Source organism: Numida meleagris, chromosome 4 (assembly GCF_002078875.1).
Source record: "Numida meleagris isolate 19003 breed g44 Domestic line chromosome 4, NumMel1.0, whole genome shotgun sequence".
In the NCBI taxonomy this organism is placed as follows: Eukaryota; Metazoa; Chordata; class Aves; order Galliformes; family Numididae; genus Numida; species Numida meleagris.
In genome coordinates this window covers 146,351-168,552 of record NC_034412.1, presented here as the reverse complement: position 1 = coordinate 168,552, position 22,202 = coordinate 146,351, and the positions used below count along the sequence as shown (strand labels likewise).

Below are 22,202 nucleotides of genomic sequence, written 5' to 3'. Positions count from 1 at the left end.
AAAAGGTTCTGTGCACCGCTGTTCCCTGCTGCACAGCAACCACACATCGGGGCTGGTACCACTCCTTTCCCTCATGTATGTCTTCATCTGTCAGATTGCAAACTGTCAGCTGATCTCCAGCCTGCTGCTCTCCTCATGGGCTGCAATTTGCCATTTGCAGATCTTAATAGAAAAAGAAGTAGGTGCAACCCTGTGATAAGTAGTTCTGGTGCAGGAAGGGTCAGGGCTGCAGCAGCAGGCAGGCAGCTGCAGGATGGGGCATGGCTGGGAGCTGCCTGTCTTGCACCATGTGCTCACATGCACAGAGCAGAGGGGCACTCCCAGCAAAGCAGAGCTGCTGAGCTCTGAGAGAGGCCACCAGCCGCAGGGGCTGGCAGGCAGCATAGCAGCAGGCTCTGTGCAGGGACGTGGCCCTGGGAGTGGCAGTGTTTGCAGGGTTTATCTATGCCCCCGGAGGAGAAAGCCACCCTGTCCCGGGGGAGCGGTGTGTAGGAAGCAGCTCTGTCCCTTTCACGCCTGTCCTGGCACTAGCTGTGGTTCTGTCCTCCCGGCCCAGTCGTGGGGTCAGTGCTGCTGCAGTGACATCCGCAGCACAGCTGTGGCACTCAGCCTGCTGTCCTAGTGCTGGGGGCGGGAGGTGGAGCGAGCTGCAGAGAGAGCCGCCAGCCCTGCTGCACCCACAGCCCTAGCTGCAGCCGCGCAGGGAGCTGTGGGGTGGCCCATGGCCACAGAGAGCCCCAGCACATGGCTGGAGAGCGTCTGTCCACCTCGGCTGTGCACAAAGCCTGAGCACTGTGCCCACAGTTTGCAGCAGCCTGTGACACCCCTGGACAGCAATGGTGCAGGTGCACTGACAGTGCCAGCCACACCTGGGTGGCAACTCAGTGCTGAGCAGTGCCCTGAGTGCTTCCAGCATTGAGCACAGCCCTGCCTCTCCCTCCCACACAAAGCATTCCCCACAGGCCTTGTGGCACCCCCAGGCAGCGTGTGCCCTGCACTACCCAAACAGCCATGGTTTGGTAGGAATCAGAGCTAAAACTGAGGGTATTTCTCTAGCAAGGCCCTATGTGAAGCTGAGGTGATGAAGCGCAGCCCACCGCATTTCCAACCACTTAATTAGAAGTGGGGCACTGTTGGAAATTATCATACCACATCATTTCAACAAAAAGCTTTTCAGCATAAAGATTAAACAACTCCGCAGCACACGAAGGTAGGAGCAGGTTGTAATTACCACTGACCTCACCTTATCAGCACCATTTAATTGATGTCAGGGTCTTTGTCTGCCTGTTCAAATTAATCAGTGTCTTCGTCCCCTAAACACCACGTTGCACACCCCCTCGGGAAGCAGAAAGCTTTGTGTTATTTTCTCTCTCTCTCCGCTGCTCCCACCCATACTGCTGTCGGCCTGGCGCTGCAGGCACATGCTGCTGTGCTGTGAACCCTGGCAGACAGCGCTGGGCACAGTCTGCTGCTGTGCTCCCTGGGCACTTGGAGCATGCTGGCTGCTTGCTGTTAATGCGATTCCACACCTCCAGGTGCAAGCTGGCCGCTGCGGTATCCCCTGTTGGTCTCCATGCAGCCCACAGCCCTGCCCTGGGTGGAAGGCAGCAGAGAGATGATGGCAACAGGGCTGATCTGAACGGGGTATGAGGCAGCCGGGGAGCCCAACCCTGCTGCTGGGCACAGTGCAGGTGGTGGGGGCATACAGCCCACCCCGGGGCACAGCACAGGGACGGGGTTCCCTGCATCACAGCATGCCACATTGTGCCTGTCATTGCACTAAGCTGATTAGTGCCATTAAAACTGAAAGTGGTTTAATTCTATATTGTAGCAAATCATCTTTAACAAATGCATTCAGGAGGAAAATGTCTCTTCTCAGCAGCCCAGTACCATTAGGAGAGGTTTGCTGCAGGGGTCCCAGTGCACTGGGCTTCATTCAGACTCTATTTGTTAAATACGTGGGAAAATATATCACAGCAGCACTGGGCTGAAGTGAGAGCATGTCACAGACAGGCATGCTGCATGTCACCTCTGTGAGCACAGTGCGGTGTCAACTGGCACTCCTGAGTCCATGTCTGAGCACGGTTCTGCACCGCAGCCCTCCACTGCAGCTGGGCCCGCTTCCTGCAGCAGTGCCCGAGGGCAGCACTGCGCTGTCCCTGTGCCTGCAGAGCATGGTGGACAATGCCCATGTGCAGCGTGCATCCAGCGCACCAACAGCCCTGCACCTGCTGCTCATGAGCTGCTGCACCGCAGGGAGTAAAGCCCTGCTCCAGAGCACCCATCCTGGGTGTGCGCTTGTGTGAGCTGTACTCTTAGTCCAGGGCTTCTGAAGCTGGAAACAAACTGCTGCAGGAGAGTGATCTCTGTCAATCAGGTCAGGAGCAGCTCCTGCTGCCCAGTGCTTCTGGCTGGCTGGCTCCTGCCACACCACACTGAGCCTTCGCTCTGCCCTGGCCCGGTCGGTGGTTTGCGTGTCTCCAGAGCACAGCGCCCACACTACAGGCTCAGCCTGCACTTCAGATAACATTTAGCATTGCACAGCAGACAGGAACAGAAATGTTATACAAGGGATACCACGCACCCACGTTTGCTTTTTCCTGCAATAGCACAGCATTTCGGGCTCCTCCATCCCACGCACTGCTGCAGCCTCAGTTCCGTCCCCCCACCAGCGCCTGCAGAAGGAGCTGGGGGGGAAAAAAATCTAAACCGCTTTTAGGAAGGGAACAAGCCTTGAACTGCCTTTGTGGGGAGAATAAAGCTGCAGCTGTGTGCACTCCCCATGGCTGCAGGGAGATGCGGCAGGGGCCCAGCTGCCCACACCACGCAGTGCTGCGCACAGCCCCCAGCCCAGGGTCTGTGGGATGGCCCCTCTGGCTCCGGCAGTGCAGGGGGCAATGCTGGCAGTGCTGGGCCTGGTGTCACCGCAGAGCAGCAGCGCTCCACCGGCTGTGCCCATGCTGCGGGCAGAGGGAGCGTTTCCGTTTCATATGTTGTTTACAGCAGGCTGAGCAATTCAGAAGGCTTCTAAATGTAAATGAGGGGAAAAACTGCTGCTGATTTAGAAAGTCATTTTGTGCTTGGAACCAGCAAGCAGCTGTTTGCTGCCCATCACCCTTCCAGCAGAAGCGTGCCCTTCCTTTCAGCACCCTGCGCCTTGGAGGTGCGCCAAGGAGCCAGGTGCAACTCTGTGTGCCCAGGTCCTGCAGCATGGCACTGAGCACGGCGTGTGGTGCCACAGCAGCAAGGAAGGGGCCCAGTGTGAAGCCATGGTGTTTTGGTGAAATGTAAAGTGTGCTGGCAGCGTGCTCCGAAACAGCAACCTGGGCATGGAGGTGTGGTAGGGTGGAACCAAGGCAAAGGACGTCTGCTCACCCTGACAGAATGCTCCGGCACTGAGGTCTGTTCAGTTGGGTCAATAACAAGAAGTCGCATTAAAATCAGGAAGAGGTTTTTTTTCCTGGAGAGATGATATATTGCTCTTGAGCTCCATAGTGTCCCAACCCCACTAAAAGAGAGACGAGGTTCTAATGTGAGCTCCTAAATAATGTATCATGGGTCAATTTAGAAGTGCGCCAGATTGTTGAGCACTGAAGGTTCTCTATTCCCTTTAGGTATGGTAATGCACTCGCTGGATCCCAATGTCTCAGTGTCTCAGAGGCTCTTCCCATCACACATGCGCTGCTTGGCATGGGCTGGAGTTGGTGCTTTGTAATGGGCCTCTTTCCATCTTGCAAAGCTTCAGGATCTGCCTTCAGACGGGGGCAGTGCAGGTAGGGATGCTGCCGGCCCCAACTACACCCTCAGCTGGCCCAGGGGGCTGCAGGGAGACCCAGTGCCACACCTCCGCCCACCCGCAGCCATGTGCCTGGCACAATTCTCTGCCCCTGCAAAGCTCCCGGCTGCAACACAGCTGCATCCTGCAGGGATCCTGCAGTGGTTTGCTGCTGCATGGAAAGCATGAAGGGGGGGACAGAGCACACTGACACGCTCCCCCAACGATTGGCCTTTCTGCTCTCCTGCACGTCACGGGGTGAGGAGCTGCAGCTGGGCAGCGCGGCGCATTCAGCAGAGGTGACAGCAGCAGTGGTCATCTCTGCTGCCATGGATTTTGATGAGCGTGGCATGCGGCTCTTGTCCATCGCTGGTGAAAATGCACAGCTAATGGTGGTGAGCGTGTTGAAAAATAGTGTTTTGTAGCTGAGAATGTGCTCTCTCAAATTTAGCCAGATCTAAAACAACAGAATGGAAATGAGCTGGTATATGGCACCACTGCAACTCAGAGCGCAGTGGAAAGAGCGGAGGCGGAGGGCCGTCTGCTCCCCTTTGTTCCACACACAGCGGGCTCTGCTGCTCTGCCAACAGCCCCCAAAGGGACACAGCTCTCGTTGGGCCAAGCGGCACCGAGCGGCGGCGCAAGGCTCACGGCATGCTTCTCACTGGCACACGGACAGAGCTGTGGCACTAAGAGGGCCCAGGGCAGCGGTCATGGCCCTGCGCTGCCAGAGCTTGGGGAGCACTGGGACACTGCTCTCAGACACGGGGATTGGCTTCGGGTGGGTCTGGGCTCGGTGATCCCTGCGGGTCCCTTCCAGCCTGGAACATTCTGCTGTTCTGCGACCTGCAGCTTGAAGGAGTGAAAGGACCGCAGCTTTGCGGTAACCGCTGTAACTGACGAGAGCCACCGCTGCCCGCCCGGTCAGGGCCGCCCAGCGCTGCGGAACACCCGCAGTGTCCGAGTGCCGCCGCCGCGGAGCTGTCCCGCTACGGTGCGCGCCCGCTGCGCTGCGCTTCTGATGCACCAGGGGGCGGACGTGGGGCCGCGGCACGGCCCGGGAGAGGGAGGGCGGAAAGGAATAAGAAAAGGGAAAGGGGAAAGGAAAGGAAAAAGGAAAAGAAAAAAAGAAAAAAAATGAAAAAGAAAATGAAAAAGAGAAAGAAAAAGAAAAAAAAGAAAATGTGCAGGCAGGTGGGTGCGCATGGCTGATCTGACATTGGCACCCAGTGCCCCCTGCCTGGGGGAGCCCTCAGCCCACCCGTGGGACGTCCCAGCCGCTGCTTCTCCCTAGGCAGAGCAGGGCCCCTCCTGTCCAGGAACGTGATTTACTGTGTTTGGATAAAGCAGTGCTGCTCGGAGCCACCTGCGAGGTGGTCAGTATTTCATCTCTTCTCACAGCATTCAGAGGCTGTAACCAAACCACAGTAATTCTCTGTTGGACCAGATTGCTCTTAGTGCTGAGCGCTGCTTGGAAGCGGACCTTCAGTTTCAACTCATATCTGAGCGAAGGGCAGAGGTCGTTTTGGGGGGTTCTGTCATCTTCATTCTTAAATTGGAGTGACCCAACCTAACCGCAATGAGAGGAAAGCAGAAGGGTACAACTTGGCCCCAGGTGTGCTCGTGTTGCTGAGGGCACCTTGCGGGCTCAGGGCACGCTGCCCGCTGAGCATTGCAGGCTGTGCTGCGTTGCCTTGGAGACATTTGTCATGCAGCATGTGCAGGGCTCTGGTCCCGCAGCTCCTTGGCACAGCGCTGGGTCTGGGTGCTGAGGTCTGCCACAGGACAGGCGGCGGCTGCTCCCGCTGTGCCCTGCAGGAAAAGTGCAAGCCCACACCTGGCCCTCGGGAGCACAACAGGAGGGAGGTGTTGCCCGTAGGTGAGCACGGGGTGGCCATGGGCTGCCTGGTGGGGCTGTACTGCCTCCAGCCGAGGCCTGCCCATCACTCTCTGCTCCCATCCCAGCTGCCAGCCTCTGTGCACACATGAACCCGGCAGCTCACACCCCAGGGCAGAAGCACGCTGCACAGTGACTGTGGCCAAGAGCCAGAGCTGCCGGAGGGACTTCATGCCCGGGGCAGCTGCAGGCATGGGCACTAGGAAGAGAGCTGAGCGTAGAGCCTCAGGACTGGGACTGCTGCCTAGCTGGTGCTGCCCACCTCCTGCAAACCAGCATGAGATGTAGCAGCAAGGTGGCACGAGGCCACAGTCCTCATAAGCTCTCCAGGACTCAGTGTTTATACTCTGGGGCAGCTCAGTGGAAGCCAGTGGAAGTGCAGCAACCTCCTCCCCACTACTCCTTAGATCTGTGAATTCTTTGTGCTCTCTCCTCATCACTGGGCTGTTCCTGGCCTGGCCCAAGTGGGCGGCTCCTGCTGACCCCACTGGCTCCTGCAGCGTGGCCCAAGGCGCATGCAGCACAACAGAGCTGGACTGCGTGTCCTGCACTCTGGCACACAGCCGTCACCGTGCCTCGGTGGCTGCACAGCTCTGTGTAGCTGCTCTAAATACACTGCCTGCTTGGGCAGGTGGGTATCACAGAATCATAGAATCATGAAGGCTGGCACAGAGCTCTAGGATCACCACATCCAGCCCCATTTCCCCCCACCAGGCCCACTAGCCAAGTTCCCATGCTCCTGGAAGCTCTCTGTCTGAACACCGAACATCTGCTTTGTGTGTGGCCGCTCACACACCCACCAGAAGACTGATCCTGTTTGTTAACCTGATTCCTTTTGTTACCTTGCTTGGCCAAGTGAGCTGGTTTTCAAGCAGATGAGACTGCAAGCAAGAGCAGCACTTGGCACTTGCCAGCTCACAGATGGGTGCTCCCATTGCTGTAGGAAGGGTCACAGTTACAGGTGTCACACTGCTCCCCAGCGAGGGGCTGTGTCCCCTCGGGGTGCTCCCCCCCAGATAACCCCATCCCAGCAGTTTGCCCACCGCTGATGGCAGCCGGGCAGGGACCCTCGGTGAGTGGGTGCTCACATGGGGGCTGTGCAACAGACCCTCACATAATGCACTTACAGGGTTTGGTTTAGGGATAGCAACCCCCTGAAGTGACCATGCATGGGAATAAAACATGTATAGGATTTTTAATATTTGCATATTCATCATATCATTAAGAATGTACAAGGAATTTTAAATTGTCTTCTGGGAAGGCTCTGAAATGCCCTTTCTGGAGACCAAGCTGATCCCAGCCAAAGTCGCAGGATGAAGCTGTCCACGTATTTGCTGCGTGACTCATTTTGGGTTTGTGACAGAACAGGGCTTGAGCAGCGCAGAATTTGCCCCAGTGCAAGCCAACAGCAATAAGTCTGGGCCGGATTTGTAGGCCATTCACTGAAGCTAATGAGAGTCTTCCACTAAAATAAAGTTTAGCTCCACATGATTGAGCAATGCCAGAAGTGTAAAGACAAGACAGCACAAAAGCAAACACTTCTCAAGGGCAGATGATTGCTAATGTGTGGGTTGCAGTGCTAAAGCCAGAAATCCGAAAGTAAGTACAGTCTGTGACCCGACCTGCGCTCCTGGCCCATTATGGCAATAATGGCCACCCCAGCTGCAGGCTGAGGGTAGTGTAGCCCCACGTGCAGCCTGCAGGAATCAGGCCCTGAGCGCACTCCTTCATCCATCCCTGGGATGACTGAAGGGTCTCCAGACCTGCTGTCTGCATAGAGACAAAATACGAAAGGGCAAGTGATGAGTGAACATCCATGCAGGATGAGTTTGGCAAGTGCTGGGAGAGGCAAGGCCCTCCAGAGCCCTTATCCCCTTGTTGCCCCCAGCTTCAGGCACAACCTCAGAGCCCACTTCTCAGCCGCAGCACGCACAGCTTGAGTCCCTTGGTGTCATGTTGGGGGACTCTGCAACTTTGTGTGTTTGGAGGAAACCATCTGCATTTATTATCTGCTCAAGAAAATAACATTACCTCTAGTTTATTTTCCTAATACGCTTTTCCAATTTGCTTCTTTAATAATGAACCAAACTGTCACTTTCTTAGTGGAGTGCGGAGCCCTGTCCTGCATCAGCAGATTGTCATTTGCTGTATTAAATGGGAAGTTAACAACTACAAGACAGGAGGAGGTTATTTTTTTATTTCCATTCTCCTCTAAAATAATGAGTGTCAGGGAGTGTGTGCTGTGAGTGTCGATTATTTGGAGATTGGCTGTGGGGTAAATAGACCTTAAACACGGTGGCAGTAGACGTGGCCATTACAACTTGTAAAATCACATCAGCTTTTCAAAATGTGTTCATGGGACGTAACCAATGAGACTGCCTCACAGCCGGCTCCTGGCCACCAGTGCTGTTGTTTCTGCTGAGGTGATGTGTCTGCAGCCCTCCCCTCGCTGTGTCCCCCGCACCAGCAGTGTGCCCTTCGCTCAGCTGGAACCACAGCGGCAGGAGGAGGAGCAGCTCATCCAACAGGATGTTTCACCATAAAAAGGGCGACGTGGTCACTGCTTTCCACAAGTCATTTAGGAAGAGCTAGAAGGTAGAATAGCAGTTTTATCAGAAACATGAAACGTAAGAAAGGGAGAAAAGGGCATCTGAGAGGAGACAGCTGCCCGCACTGGGTGGAAGCAGTGCTGCCGGCAGGATGGGAAGGCAGGAGGCCTGGGCTCCTTGCTCCCAGTGGTGACATGAGCACAGTAACAAACTGTGTGTATGGGAACTGCTGAGTCATGGCCTGAACCACTGATTGAGCACCTGGAGGAAAGACCCAGTCAGCCCTGGGAGCACAGGTGAAGGCAATTCACTCGTGTGACCAGAAGCCTGGCTCCACCCCTCTTAGGCCTCATTTAAGGGCTGACTGCCCCTGAGGAAGGATCTCTTCCTGGAGATCCCTCCTTGGTGGAAGCTTTTCCCTGTGAACCCAGAATCTTCTGATATGGGTGAGTGAGCTACTTCCCTCCCTTTGTAGCACCTTGCTATCATATTGGTCCTTCCACCTCTTTTGCAGTGCCTTTTCCATGGTGTTGATTTTTCTCATTGCTGCACTGTGACATCTTGCATTGTCCTTCCATAAGCTCTTTGAAAGAGGGATGTGGTGATGTAACGATACTCTCACAAAATACAATTAGAATGCTTTTTATCCTGGCCAGTGATGTGAACATTGATTTTCTGAAATGTATGAGCTCCAGGTCATGTGGAAGCTTGGCCTCTTACCCACGGCAGGACTTCCTTGCACTACGGATGAAGGCACTATCTTTCCATGTCAGAAATAATAAAATCCTGTTAGATACAAGAGAGAATGACTACACCTACCATTCAGAGACAGGAAATACAGAAAGATCTCTGCTTGTTGTAGACATTCCTAGGTCAGAATTAAGGAACACCACGGTCAAGCTCTACAAAACCCTTGATCTGGGGAAACAAGTCTTGTACTTAAATTGTGGATGGATAAAATGTACATGTCTGCGATCACAGAGGCAGGAGTGAGTAGATAATCATGAGGAGATGTTGCTGACCCAGCCCAAAGTTCCGCAAGAGGGTGGCAGAGTGTCCATGAATCAAGATCTGGGCTTGCAAGAGCTCTCCTTGCTCTCTGAGGAAAGCACTGGCAGCACTGCCCTTTGTCAACTATTCTTTGGCTGAATAGTTGAGTGCCTAATTCCAGATCATTCATAGCCAGTGGTGGCTGACATGGTAGTCAGCCCCAGCCCTGCACTGCCGCTGGAGACTTACAGAGCAGGCAGCTGGAGTTTATCACAAATTATTTTTAACATGCAAGTTAAATGCTTTATATTTGTTTCTTCTGTTTGGATCCAGTCACTGTCTCTGTAGTTTTCTTGGGAGACATCCATGTCATGCATGTTTCCAATTTAGTATGGTTCCTCAACTTACCTACATGTTAAAAGTAACTTCAAAAATTTTATTTGTTTGAGCACCCTCTGCCCAGCTTGCAGCAGCTACTCCGGTTTCATGTGATGCAGTCAGTCCCCTCACCCTGAATGATTACACAGCTTTGGTGTCTACTGGGTGAGTTGTCCCCCCCACCCCCTGCCCCAGGGGCTCTCCATTTCCACCAGACCTTGGAGGCTCCAGATGGCGCTGGCCAGGGCGGGACCCTGCGGGGCTCCCAGCGCAGACCCCACCACGCGCCGGGGTGGGGGGCTCTGTAGAGCAGGACACTCCTCCTCCTCTGTGCAGGGGGTTTGATGATGTTATGTGACCTAGCAATGAGAGTGTGAACTGAGAACATGAGCAAGAACCAACAATTTAGTGGCAATGCTTATCAGTCTGGCAGTGCTTATCAGTCTGTGTCCTTCTGCCTCCTGCACTGAGACCTGCAGGAGCAAACCTGCGTGTCTCTCAAAGCCCTGAAGCAAACAGAGCTCAGTGCCATGTATCAGGTTACAGGATATGGGTCCTGAACTGGTCCTGAACCGATGACCTAATCCCGTTAGCAACCCTGTGAGTCATTCAAGTCCACCAGGAGCTGGTAGAATATTTTGTGATTCGTGAAACTTGCTGGAAGGACCCAGCGTGTTGGAACGCCCTTGCCGTGCTGCAGCTGCACTGTGGGTGCAAAGTGCTCTCACAAGCCTCAAATGGCTCTTGCTACAGTGAGGATGTCAGAGCAGCACGAGCAGCTCAGGCCTGGTCCTCCACCAGACTGAGTCCTGATTGAACTCTCCCCATGCAGATAGCTGCCGAGTTCCATTTATCTGTTGAGGTCCCTGAAGCAGCAGAGCTACCTCACACAGCTTCTCTGTAGCTTTTAAAGGCCTGCACTGGATCCACTCCAAGCAAGAAAAAACAGGAAAGCAAGAGAGAAAGCACATCAGGAAGTAACTAGTGCCATCAATCACAGGCTCTGATTTTACAGCCCTTTGAGTGTAGTCTGTGGATTTCATCCAAAATGATGAAGGAGGAGCACCCATTCTGTTACTCTGTGTCTTGTAACAATTACCATCCTCCTTGGCCCGAGCATCACAGCCGGCTCTCCTGAGAGCCTCCCTGCGAGCAGAGGAGAAAAGGCAGCTTACAGTACTACCCCCTTATCAGAGCGAATGCTAACACTGCTTCATAAAACAACAGCAAAGAAGTTTCTGCTGTTGGAAATTCTTATTGCCACTAGACATTTCTGGATGAGTCAGTTTAAGAAAATATTAGGCAATTATTTTATCAGAACTAGGCTTTTTTTCTTTGAGAATGTTGGTAATTGCTGGGCAAAGCTGCGCTCAGCAGTCGCACCTCTCTTCCCTTTGCGGACACTGTGAACACACTTCTCCAGTGGCCTGTGTTCCACCACAGCCCCGGGCCGTCCCCGTGCCGGTGCTGCTGCGGGCAGACTCAGGCTGTGTTCAGTAGCGCCGTCCCAGCCCCTTGCACCTCCGCTCTGCGCAGGAGTTGTGCTCGGTGTGGGGAGCACCATTCCCGCCTCCACATTCAGCTGGATGTGGTCACTCTGACTTTGTGTTCTGTGCGGGGCCGAGCGGACAGCATGCCCTCTGTTTTCTGAAATGGTTCCTTTGTCGTTAATCGAATTCTAATGTATGCCTCAGCTGCTCTCTTAAATTCTAATCCACGAACTACGGAGCAGCAGCGGTTATCTCCTGAATTAAGTAGTCTGAGTAGAAGAATCGCATATATTGTTTCCAGTCAGTGGACACCATGAATAGAGCTTATGTAAAATTACTGGGAATGCATAAGCCATTTTACAAAATGTTATGGAATTTCTTATCCCAAAGTCCATGTGAAGCATAAGTTCAGTTCAGATACTGACAGCTGAATCGTACTCAGCATTTATATAGCACTTCATATATTCCATCTGCCACAAAACTTTAATTAAGCAATAGATGTCCTAATTCTGAGAAAGGCTCCATGTGCTGAACGGTTGGGGCCTGTGGGCCAGACGTGGCAAGGACCAGCCCCGAGCTGCCCCTCCGCATCCACACATCCCCGTGGGGAGGTGTAGGAGGACTGAGCTGCGCCCAGAGCAGGCCCAGAGGCCCCGGGCAAAAATGATGACTCTGTGATTGTCTTGTTGTTACCAATTTGTTCTGTTCATTTCTCAGGAAAATGTGAGACTCTGCTGTAGTCAGTCCAGGTCAACTCCGCACCTTTCCCACCAGCTGTGGGTCTGGCAGAGAGCAAGCAAACTTGATGCACACTTGTTAAATGCCAGGGACGATGCTCCCCGGGTATTCTGGTGCTGCCAGCAGGCCCTGCTGCTCAGTCCCTGCTGCAGTGGGATCCGGAGCCCTGCTCCAATGCTGGTGCAGCCTGTGCAGCCCCAAGGCCCTCCTGCTTCAGGTGCTGAGCCCTGCAATGCTGAGTGCTCCTGTTAGAAAAAATGAAACACTGAAAGACTTCTAATTGGTTTGTCAGCACAGCCACGAAGGTCCCACAGAGTTTACTTTCCTGTTCTCGTGAGAGCGGTTACTTATATTTGTTTGCGGAAGGAATCAATCCAGTCTAAACTGTGATGTTTGTTGTTTACTGTACAAAGACAGATACCGAGAGATTAGCTCACAATGAAACCAAAACTGACTCTTACACTTATGTTTGCGTTAGTCAGTCACCCCAGCATCAGCACACAGCGCTTCATTAAACAGTCTGTGTAAGTACCAGGAAAATAATAACCTGATAAGAAATGGATGTGAATCCAGATCTAGGTATCACCAAATCACACTATGGTGTACTCAGTCTTCATTTTGTTAGAACAAATGGAAGCCAGCAGTTGTGATGTGTTCTGGATTGTAGAAAAGCTTTTCCCACACCCCCTGCTTCTAGTAAGAAAACAATGATGACATTATTTTATTGCATTCAGAGCAGTTATCAATTGTCTGCCATAAAACTGGAAGAGATATCAGAAGATTTGTAATGTAGTTTTAACACTAAAAGTTGAAATGCAAAATTTGCTTGTGCTATCACAGTGGTTATAAGCACTCTGGAGAACAGAATCAGATTTTAAGTGGCTTTGATAAATTGGGTAACTGTCCAACATTTATGCCTTGCATGTCAAACTTAATGATGCATTTAGTTTTAAGCTTTAATTTGCCCTTACACAAAAAGAATCTTCTCACAGGGTGAAGCAGCCAGCCAGCTTCACGCTGAATCAAAAAAGTGGAGTACGGTTGAAAACAGGACCTCTCTGACCATCTTTATGTTTTGTTACTCTTGCAGGATAATATCTGGTCTGTTCCATTCATCCTGAGAGAACCTCAAAGTTCACCTCTTCCTGAGCAATCAAAACCGGCCCAAATGAGCAGAAGCACGAGTAAAATTGACTGGGATAGATCCTGGGGCCAGATACTGTGTTTGCTGTTTGTGAGTGGGACAAAAATGTAGAAATCAGTTCTATCCTGGGGAACGCACGTCGTGTACATTTCCTGTTTACTATGGATCAGCTCCCAGTATGTTGCTGTACTTCCATTCACACACGCTTCTCAGGTAAGCCCTGTGCTTTTTCCCACGTGACTGGTCTGGCCTGGGGTGTGTTTTACTGGTGCATGTTGAGCAGCAGTACCTTCATACTGGACCTGCTGATGAGAAAATGAAGTGTACATAAATTTAAACATGTCCTCATTCAGCGGGTGGTGCTATTTTATACTGATTGCTGCAGTTATGCAGGGTGGTCTGCAGCACCAGGAGGCGCAGAGCAGTGGGCTCATGGCAGGCAGGGACCTGCGGGGCAGGGGGAGGCCCTGCAGGAGCAGCTGGTGTCCCAGCAGTGCGTGACCATCACCACTTTCACATGCATTCTCTAAGGCTTGTGGTCACATCAGCATTCCTGGCTGCTCGGACTGACAGCATCGAGCGTGGCTTGCAGATGAAGCAGAATCAACATCTTTTCATCTTATCAGTTCATTCTCATGAGGTCATCTGTCAGCAGAGCAGAGGCTGCTGATGTGCTGCGACTCGGCCTGGAGTTGGGCTGGGTGGGGTTATCTGCAGAGGCCAGGTGTTGCAAGAGTTGGTTGGCTCCCACGTTGGTGGTAATCTGGTCCAGCAGGCATGGGCCTGGGAAGATGAAAGAGTGTTGGTTTTATTAAAAAACAAAACAAAAAACTCCGTTGTTGATAAATTTACCCAAGACATACTTAAGATATTCAAATACAAGGTTCTACGCATGTAAATAATAGCAACCGGCATCTACACTTTAAATGTTATAAATTACCTAAGATGCAGCAGTGAACTTTGCTGATTAAAAAGGAAGTATGTTTCCTTTATAAAGAATAGTGTTGGTTTTAGTGCTGAAACAAATGCCGTCCTTTCTAAGATCTTGTCTTACGTATTCTTCTCGGGTGACTGAAGAGTGAAATTATGCAACTGGCACTGAAATGGTTTTCACTGACCTGCCATGTGGCCATTATAAAGGCTGCCAAATCTGGCACAGTTGTTTCATAAACTGCCATTGCCCATATGGCCACATAGCTTGCAGAGATTCGCTGAGCTTGCAGTCTGCCTGTGCATTGCAAAATGAAGCTCAATGGAGCAGGCAGGTCCCCTCGACTAGCTGAATTTCTTTTCTCTTGCAGTCTTAAGGGCTCAGTCAGAATAAGGCTGAGGGATCCAAGACTTCCCAGTCTTCACGAGAGCTAGAGACGCTCAGCTTCCCAAAGGGCCATACTGTAAAGTTGTAAATATTTCATGTATTTGTACCAAGTCCCTAAAAATGCGTGCAATTTTTTGTGAGCTTCTGTAAGTCTGGTAATATTGTTCTTGATAAAGTTGTGTGGAGATGGATTCGGAGAGAGAAACATGCTCTGTGTCAGTGTTCCCTCCTGCACAGCTCTTACCATTTGATTCTCTTGATCATGAATAAAAAATATTTTTTTAAAAAAGCAGGCAAATGTACTTTGTACATTTATTTGGCTTTTAAGCTTTGACTGTTCACTGACTATTGTACGGTCCTTGTTAAACCTGGAGAGACAAACTGCAGCTTGTCTTTAGCAGCCATCAGAGAAATGCTATTTTAAGGCTTTTTCAGTACTATCTGATCTGGCTCAGGAGCCTGAAGGATGGGGTATGCTAACACAGGACAGAGAACAATGAGTCAGTTGGCAAATCCGCATTGATCTACCAGGTCAGATGTGAATTTGTGTCAGTGTTCCTGCAGGTAGAATACTTGAGATTCTTTCATAGCTCTGCCCAATTTGACGCAATCAATATTCCCAACTTGGCATTTTCCTTTTGTAACCAACAATATACAGTGAAAACCCTAAAAATGAAAACCTTGTTATGTGCTTTTGCTACGCCTCCATCCAGTGAACTGCAAAGCCTGCCTACTGCTTCCTCAGGACTTCTGGAAATTCCCACCTCAGTGACGAAACAGGATAAGATCACAGCTGAAAGCATTTGTGCCTTGCTGCCATGTGACCAGAAGTGTCTGTCAGAAGAAGCTCCTTGTTCCTGGTCAGGTGGTGGAAGAAAAAACAAATTCAATTAATTCAAGAGGGAAAACTCTCCACATTTTAACTTGCTGCTGTTTCTGAGTGTTATTGCCAGCAGAGTTCGTACTGCAGCGTGATACAAGGCTAGAGGTCAAGGAGGAAGACGCATTTTTCTACAAAAAGGGCCGTTGCTGCAGACAGGAAGTTTATTTTTGAAATTAGTCATCAGTTTCGGTTCGTGCTGATTATACCATTTCCATTAACATACAATAGCTCTGTTTCCATACAAGTGTGATCAAGATTACGTTTATGGTCCCACAGCCATTTCAGCACACCTCCTTGCAGCCTGACTGCTGCCCACACTGGCAGATAAGCCTTCTCTCTTGGTTTCACATGCTAAAACCCCGAACTTCATCAGCTCGTATTTAAGCTGCTTTTGAGGTAAATGTGAGGGGATTGATGTTTGATGAAGAACGTAGAAATAGTCCTGAACTTTGATGTATTTTGCATGTTTTGACTATAAGCATCCAATCTATGATTGGGATACAAGCAAGGCACTGAACGCATTCCTTCTAAAAGAAAACTAAGCCAGCATCATTACATCAGTTCTAGTGAGATCCTATACAGTGAGCTGTGGCAGCACGGGCTGTTTTTACAGCAGTGATCTCTGGCAGGACTTTTGTTGGAGAAAGCAAACTTTCTTTTCTACAAATAAACTACCCTTTAATTACTATTTCCTTAGATTCACTAGGAGCTGTTTTTTCATGAAAATGAGACACAGGTATTCCACTTGTAAGAATTCTTTTTGCAGCGGGGAGTCCCAGCTGGGACGTGTTTTCCAAAGACGTGTGCTGGCCCTGCTCGTGCGGGCGGGCAGGAGGAGGAGGGCACAAAGCCCTTCCTGCTCCGCAAGGAGCGGGCAGAGGGGAACTGTTCTGCTGGGTGAGTCAGGGGAGAAACCAGCTGACACTGCTGCACCGCCTCACGCTGCAGCATTAGGCAGTACCTTTGGCCTGAGTCACTGTGCAATTTGTCTTATCAGTTTCTCTCTGATTATCTGGGTGGAACAGATGGAACGGTTTCACTTATAATAAAATGACTCTACCCGTGGAATTACCCTAATTGACTATCTCATTTAGCTCCATATGTAGGCATCTTGATTTAGAATAAGAATACTTTATACCACAGGATGAAGATAAACAGAAATTAGGCAGCCTTGTTTTGGATATCTATTCACACACAGAATTATCAGGAGTAACTCAAGGTGTAGACAAGTTAATTATTGCTAGATTTAAATTCTCTTGGAATGCCGGATAGTTTTTTGTGAAGAATTTGAAAGTTCTTTCCTGTTCTTTTATATCTTAAATACGAATCTTGTGCAAGGCAGAGTGTGGGGAAACAAGTGCAATGTTATTAACAATCACATAACTAGGACATCAAAATGTCCACATTGTGCACATTTTGGGGGGAGAGGATGAGAGTAGCGTACTTTATTACTGCAATCTGCTGCACTGCCTTCTGATCAGCACTCTGACTTCCTGTTATTGGAAAGAGGAAGGATGAAGCTGGAGAAGTAGAGATAGGATGAAAGAGATCTTCAGTCACCCATTGCCAGGATGTGGTCACGCTTTCAGAAGCAGTCAGCAGCTTCCACTGCTATTCCTAAAACAAGTTCATACCCACCGCGTAAATCTTTCTTGCTGACTTCTGGTTAAAGTTTGCCAGCAGGTTTTTAGGGCTGAGCATATCTCTTGCACAATGCTGAATGCAGTACCGCTATTCAATAGGAGCAATCCATTTTCGATAAGGAGAAACGAATATGTTGTTTCAGAACAAAAGAGACACGTTGAATGTCAGTATTAATATTATCGTACGTTATTGTGACAGATATAACTGAATATCAACCAAAACCACTCATAGCTAATAAAGGGGTGAGGGGAGGTATTACTGACCACATATGCACACAAAATCTTAAACATTATTCTGTTTTCCAAATCATCATTAAAAATGGCAATTACACTAAAACGTGCATACTTACGTTTTTGTGCTCAGAAGGTCATCTTCTCCTCCCTCAGCTCCCTAAGCAATCCCAAACCAATGTACAATCAAACAGCTGGTGAATCCACAGCAAAGACTTCTGTATGCCACTGAATTGAATACTAGCTCAGGCCCACAGATCATTCACATTCATATATTCAAAATGAATAAACATTGAACATTTTCTCCAGATTTGTCCAATGCCAGAAAACAGTGTAATTCTGTACTTTTTGAACTCTTAGAGATTATTTCATCTTCTTAGCTTCCCTCAGTCAGTATTCTCCCTTTACCTTATAGTACACTGCTAATACTCGTGTTACATATTGGTGGTACGGGAGTGGGAGAATAGCAGCTCTTCCCAAATGACTCCAAATCCTCCCAGTTTAACTGAATTATATTGGATTATGAACCTTCTAAGTCACAACTTAACTGAAAAGAAACAGATCTCTGTTATATCCAGGGAACACTTCAGCTGTTAGGCAGTGAGATGGCTCTACGTGCAGTACTCAACCACGGCTGCCCATCAGGTTTTCACAACAGCAGTGCTGGATTAAGACATTCTCGGCCTCCTTGGTGCTGCTAAAAACATATCAGTTCCCTGTTCAGTTCTTCGTATTTGGCCCCAGTGGCTCATAAGCATTTAAGCAAAACCCACAACAGAAGGATCTATTCCTGCCACAGATCAGCTGATGATTGTTTTAGGGCCTGTTTACACCATGGATCTGAAAACTATTGCTGAATAACTGAGGGCAAAAAAGGGCATGAAGTTGTTTAGTCACATTGCCTTGGAGGAAAGGAGGAAAAATGTGTATGGAGCTGCATCTTCCATTGAAAACTGTTACATAAAAACGTATTACAAAATTATTACAAAAATCACTATTATCTCCTTAAGCTTGAATATCAAAATATTTTTAGTATTGTTTGTAGCTTTAAAGTTCAATTATCACCACATCCACCCAGTCAGTGGCAGAGCACTACGATCTCAGATAAACCTCTTTCAGTCAGAAGTGTTTCCTGTGTATTAATAAAAATGATTTAAATGAACGGCCACTATCAGAAGCCAGAGAAAGCCTAAACAAAGGCTCTCATCTCTTGCCACTTGAGCTTTAAAGAGTTTCAGATACAATCACATTTGCACACACCGAATTCTGAGCATATTTTCAAAGGGTCTGTTTTAACCAAAGCAGCACATTTCCTGCAGGTTCTGGCTCTGGTTCGCTTACAGAGCTCAGGCCTTCTGAAGTTCAGAAGCACGCAAAGGCCAGCTAAGCAGTGCACATCTCACAACTCAGCACACCACTCTTCTGTTCTGTTCCACAAACACAGCACTGTTTTTCTATAAAATACTCATCCCAAACAAGCTCAGTCATACTTAATTAGCTCTCAGGTTATACATCCCTCCGCTAACGTTGAGCCTGGTGGGAGGCAATGCCACGCATGTAAGCGGCTTGGCTATGTCTCCTCCAAGAAGAGCTCCAGAGAAGCTGGCAGGATGGTTGTACCAGAATGCCTTCACCTGTGCTCAGGGTGTCAAATCTTGATGTCATCAGACACTGATGAACTTTCTGGATAGTGGAATTTTCAGTTTCATATGTGTTGTTGATTTACTCTCTACCTATAATTATTTATATGTATTTGGGGGAAAATTAAAAAAGAACAACCAGCACTGCTTTGGAGCTGTATGATGCTGATACTTGTATGGACAAACAGAAAAGGTTAATGACTTGATCTTCTACATTATGCAGAGAAATAAGTGTTACCTGTCTGCTAGTTTACTGAATGAGCAGGGTTACTCAACGCAGCAAAAGCTGGTTGTATATGTAAATATTGTATGGTAAACTGCCTAGTATCCACATTTGTGCTTTTCATGCTGATTTTTAAGTGACATTTCTGAGATGTCAACAGAATAAAGAACAGATTTTGCTCTGAACACAGTACATGTTCTTCTTCAGAAATAACAACAATCAATAGCACTGTGTAGACCGAAAAACCAGATACTGAAATTTTATTGTCACTAAAAACAAACAAACAAAAAGAAAATCACAACAACAAAAACCCAACTCAAAGGTGAACTGGGATTTAACGGGCTGGATTTAAACCAGCATCATAATTGTCAGGTCTTTAAAAAGCTGCTCCTGCCATGTTAGTAGAAAGCACAGTATAAGTAACTTACGTGTGGGTTTGCTAAAGAGGAGACGGAAGTCAACAAACATATTTGTACCCAAAACTTTAGGGCACTGTAAGCAAAATGCGTCATCAGAACAAAACATTGTTTTGTCTTTGATATTGTAGCCTGCAGACACTGTGCAGACTGGATGGGCTGTGACACCTGACAGAGCTGTGGGTGTCCCCATATTGCAGGGGAGTTGGACTGATGGCCTCCAGAGGTTCCTTCCAACTCAAGCCATTCTATGATTCTATGACTCTAAAATATTCCATCCATCTCCAGGTTGGTCTGTACAGCTCTGCAAGTGTAGCCTAGGACCAGCCTGCAGCCAATGTTTTGCTGATAAGCGTGCACCTGAGGAACCAGGCGGTGGCCTGGCAGAGCTGGGGGATCCCAGCAGACAGGCATGGGGCATGACCTGCACCCACAGACCAAGAGGAGAGCGCTGGGTTTCAGGTGTTTGACCTCCTGAAGAAGGCTGCGGCCTGCCACTTCGCTTCTATCCTGCATTAATGCAATATCCCTTATCTGCAGCCGCAGCACAACGCTGGGCGGTGCTGGCAGCAGGAGCAGTGTGAGCTACCACCCACCAGTGGCACAGCAGGGCTGGGGGAACGCAGCTCTGTGCTCGTTGTTGGCAAAGACCCACATGAATAACAGCAGAGGGGTTTTGTGTGAGCTCCTGGCTAGAGGTGTGGCATGCACCCACAGACAGACGCAGCACTGTTCAGTAACAACAGCGTGCAGTTGACGGCTTGTATCGGGTACTTTGCCTCCCAAGGCTCGTGTCACTCACTGGAGTGCTTCAATGACATCTGCAATCAGGCTGTGGTCAGAAGGACCCACATACTGCGATCACTTGAATAAAGGCTGAGAACAGCGAGGAACCAGGTGGGATGTAAGTGCAAAACTGCATGGTTCCAAAATAACCAATGATATTTTCTTGAAAGGAACGTCTGCAGGAAAGTGCAAGGAACCACTCTACAAAGGCGAGCAGCCAGCGCCCGCCACTCAACCCGCCCGGCCTTAGGGCTGGCAGCAGGTGGAAATCCGCTCCGGCCTCGGTAGACGGGGCCGTGAGGAGCTGCGGGCAGCGCTGCCACGGCACGGCCTTACAGGGCAGCCTGGCAGGGAGGCCCACAGGGGCCCGCCGCGAGCGGCGTTCAGCTCTCGGGGACGGGTACAGCGCGGCACGGTGCTCTGGCATCAGGAAGCAGCTGCCTGCAGCCCAGCGCCGCTCGGGGCCTGGGCGGACCTAACGGGGCTCGGGGCACCGCAACCGCCCCGCGCGGCGCGTGAGGGCGCGAGGCCGGGCCGGGCCGCCTCCCGCCGCCCTAAGTAAGGAGCGCCAGTGCCCGAGGAGCGGCCGCGGGAGGCCCTGGCACGGGCAATGGGGGCACGCGGCCCGGCACAGGGCCGGTAGCGGCGGCGGGGCGATAGCCGGGCAGCGCCGCCCACAAGGGACGGGCGGGCGACCGCCGCCATTCCCAGCGCTGCGAGGAGGGCGGCAGCGGAGGGAACGGCGGGGCGGGGCCGGGCGGGGCGGGGCCGTGCTCCGAGGCCGCCAATGGGGGAGGGCCGCAGGCGGAGGGCCGCGCCGCGGGGCGCTTCCCGCCCCTTCCCCTCCTCTCCGCGCAGGCCCCGCTGCCCGCCCCTCCCCGGGGCGCGGCGCTGCCCGGCGGGGCTCGCCCGGCGCGGCTCCGCGAGGCGCGGCCGCCCCTTCTTCGCCCCGGCGCCAGCGAGCGGCCGGCGGGAGCGGCCCTCCTTCCCTCCGCGAGGGCGGGCGGAGAGCGGCGGAGCCTCGCGGGAGGCGCTCCGGAGCCATGCGGGAGTACAAGGTGGTGGTGCTGGGCTCGGGCGGCGTGGGCAAGTCCGCCCTCACCGTGCAGTTCGTCACCGGCTCGTTCATCGAGAAGTACGACCCCACCATCGAGGACTTCTACCGCAAGGAGATCGAGGTGGACTCCTCGCCGTCCGTGCTAGAGATCCTGGACACGGCGGGCACCGAGCAGTTCGCCTCCATGCGGGACCTCTACATCAAGAACGGGCAGGGCTTCATCCTGGTGTACAGCCTGGTGAACCAGCAGAGCTTCCAGGACATAAAGCCCATGCGGGACCAGATCATCCGCGTCAAGCGGTACGAGCGGGTGCCCATGATCCTGGTGGGCAACAAGGTGGACCTGGAGGGCGAGCGGGAGGTGTCCTTCGGGGAGGGCAAGGCGCTGGCCGAGGAGTGGAGCTGCCCCTTCATGGAGACCTCGGCCAAGCACAAAGCCTCGGTGGACGAGCTGTTCGCCGAGATCGTCCGCCAGATGAACTACGCCGCGCAGCCCGGCGGGGACGAGCCCTGCTGCGCCGCCTGCGCCATCCTCTGAGCGCCCGCGGGGACGGACCCGGCTCCGCACCGCGCCGGGGGGCCCGGGCCGGGCACGGGGCGCCGCCTCCCGCCCGCCCCGCCGCGCTGCTCCGCTCCGCGCCGCGGCTGTAGCGGTGCCGGCCCGGGCAACCCGACACGCTATGCAAGGTGGAGCGCGGCGCGTCCACCCGGACCGGGACCTGGGCCGGATGGAGCGCGGTGCGAAGCGGCGCGACCGCCTGTGAAAGGATTCTCTATTTTGTTTACCTGCTGTATCACAGGGAGTCTGCAGGAGAGTGGCAGTGCGTTATTTTTTAATGGTTCTTTTTTTGCGATCAGCTGTGAAAACGTTACAAGTCTGCACAATGTTTCGGTGTGCGTGCGTGTGTGATTTCGTTATTTTATTCTCCCCCCCCCCCCCCCCCCCCCCTTAAAATGTAGGTCCAGGAGCGCGATCTCGTTCCCGCGGCGGGGCGGCTCGCGGGACCGGCACAACCATTTAAGGGACAGAGACCTATACATGCC

The 22,202-nt window shown here is 51.4% G+C and overlaps 1 protein-coding gene across 1 annotated transcript; it reads left to right on the top strand.

Moving 5' to 3' along the window:
* On the top strand, nucleotides 20,994-22,045 carry RAP2B (RAP2B, member of RAS oncogene family). The gene has a single exon (XM_021395321.1). It carries the CDS (start codon nucleotides 21,145-21,147, stop codon nucleotides 21,694-21,696), a length of 552 nt encoding a protein of 183 aa, XP_021250996.1. The 5' UTR covers nucleotides 20,994-21,144; the 3' UTR covers nucleotides 21,697-22,045.

What these genes read in the sequence shown, in the direction of transcription:
- RAP2B (XM_021395321.1), top strand. Translation starts at nt 21,145, where the DNA reads ATGCGGGAGTACAAGGTGGTGGTGCTGGGCTCGGGCGGCGTGGGCAAG.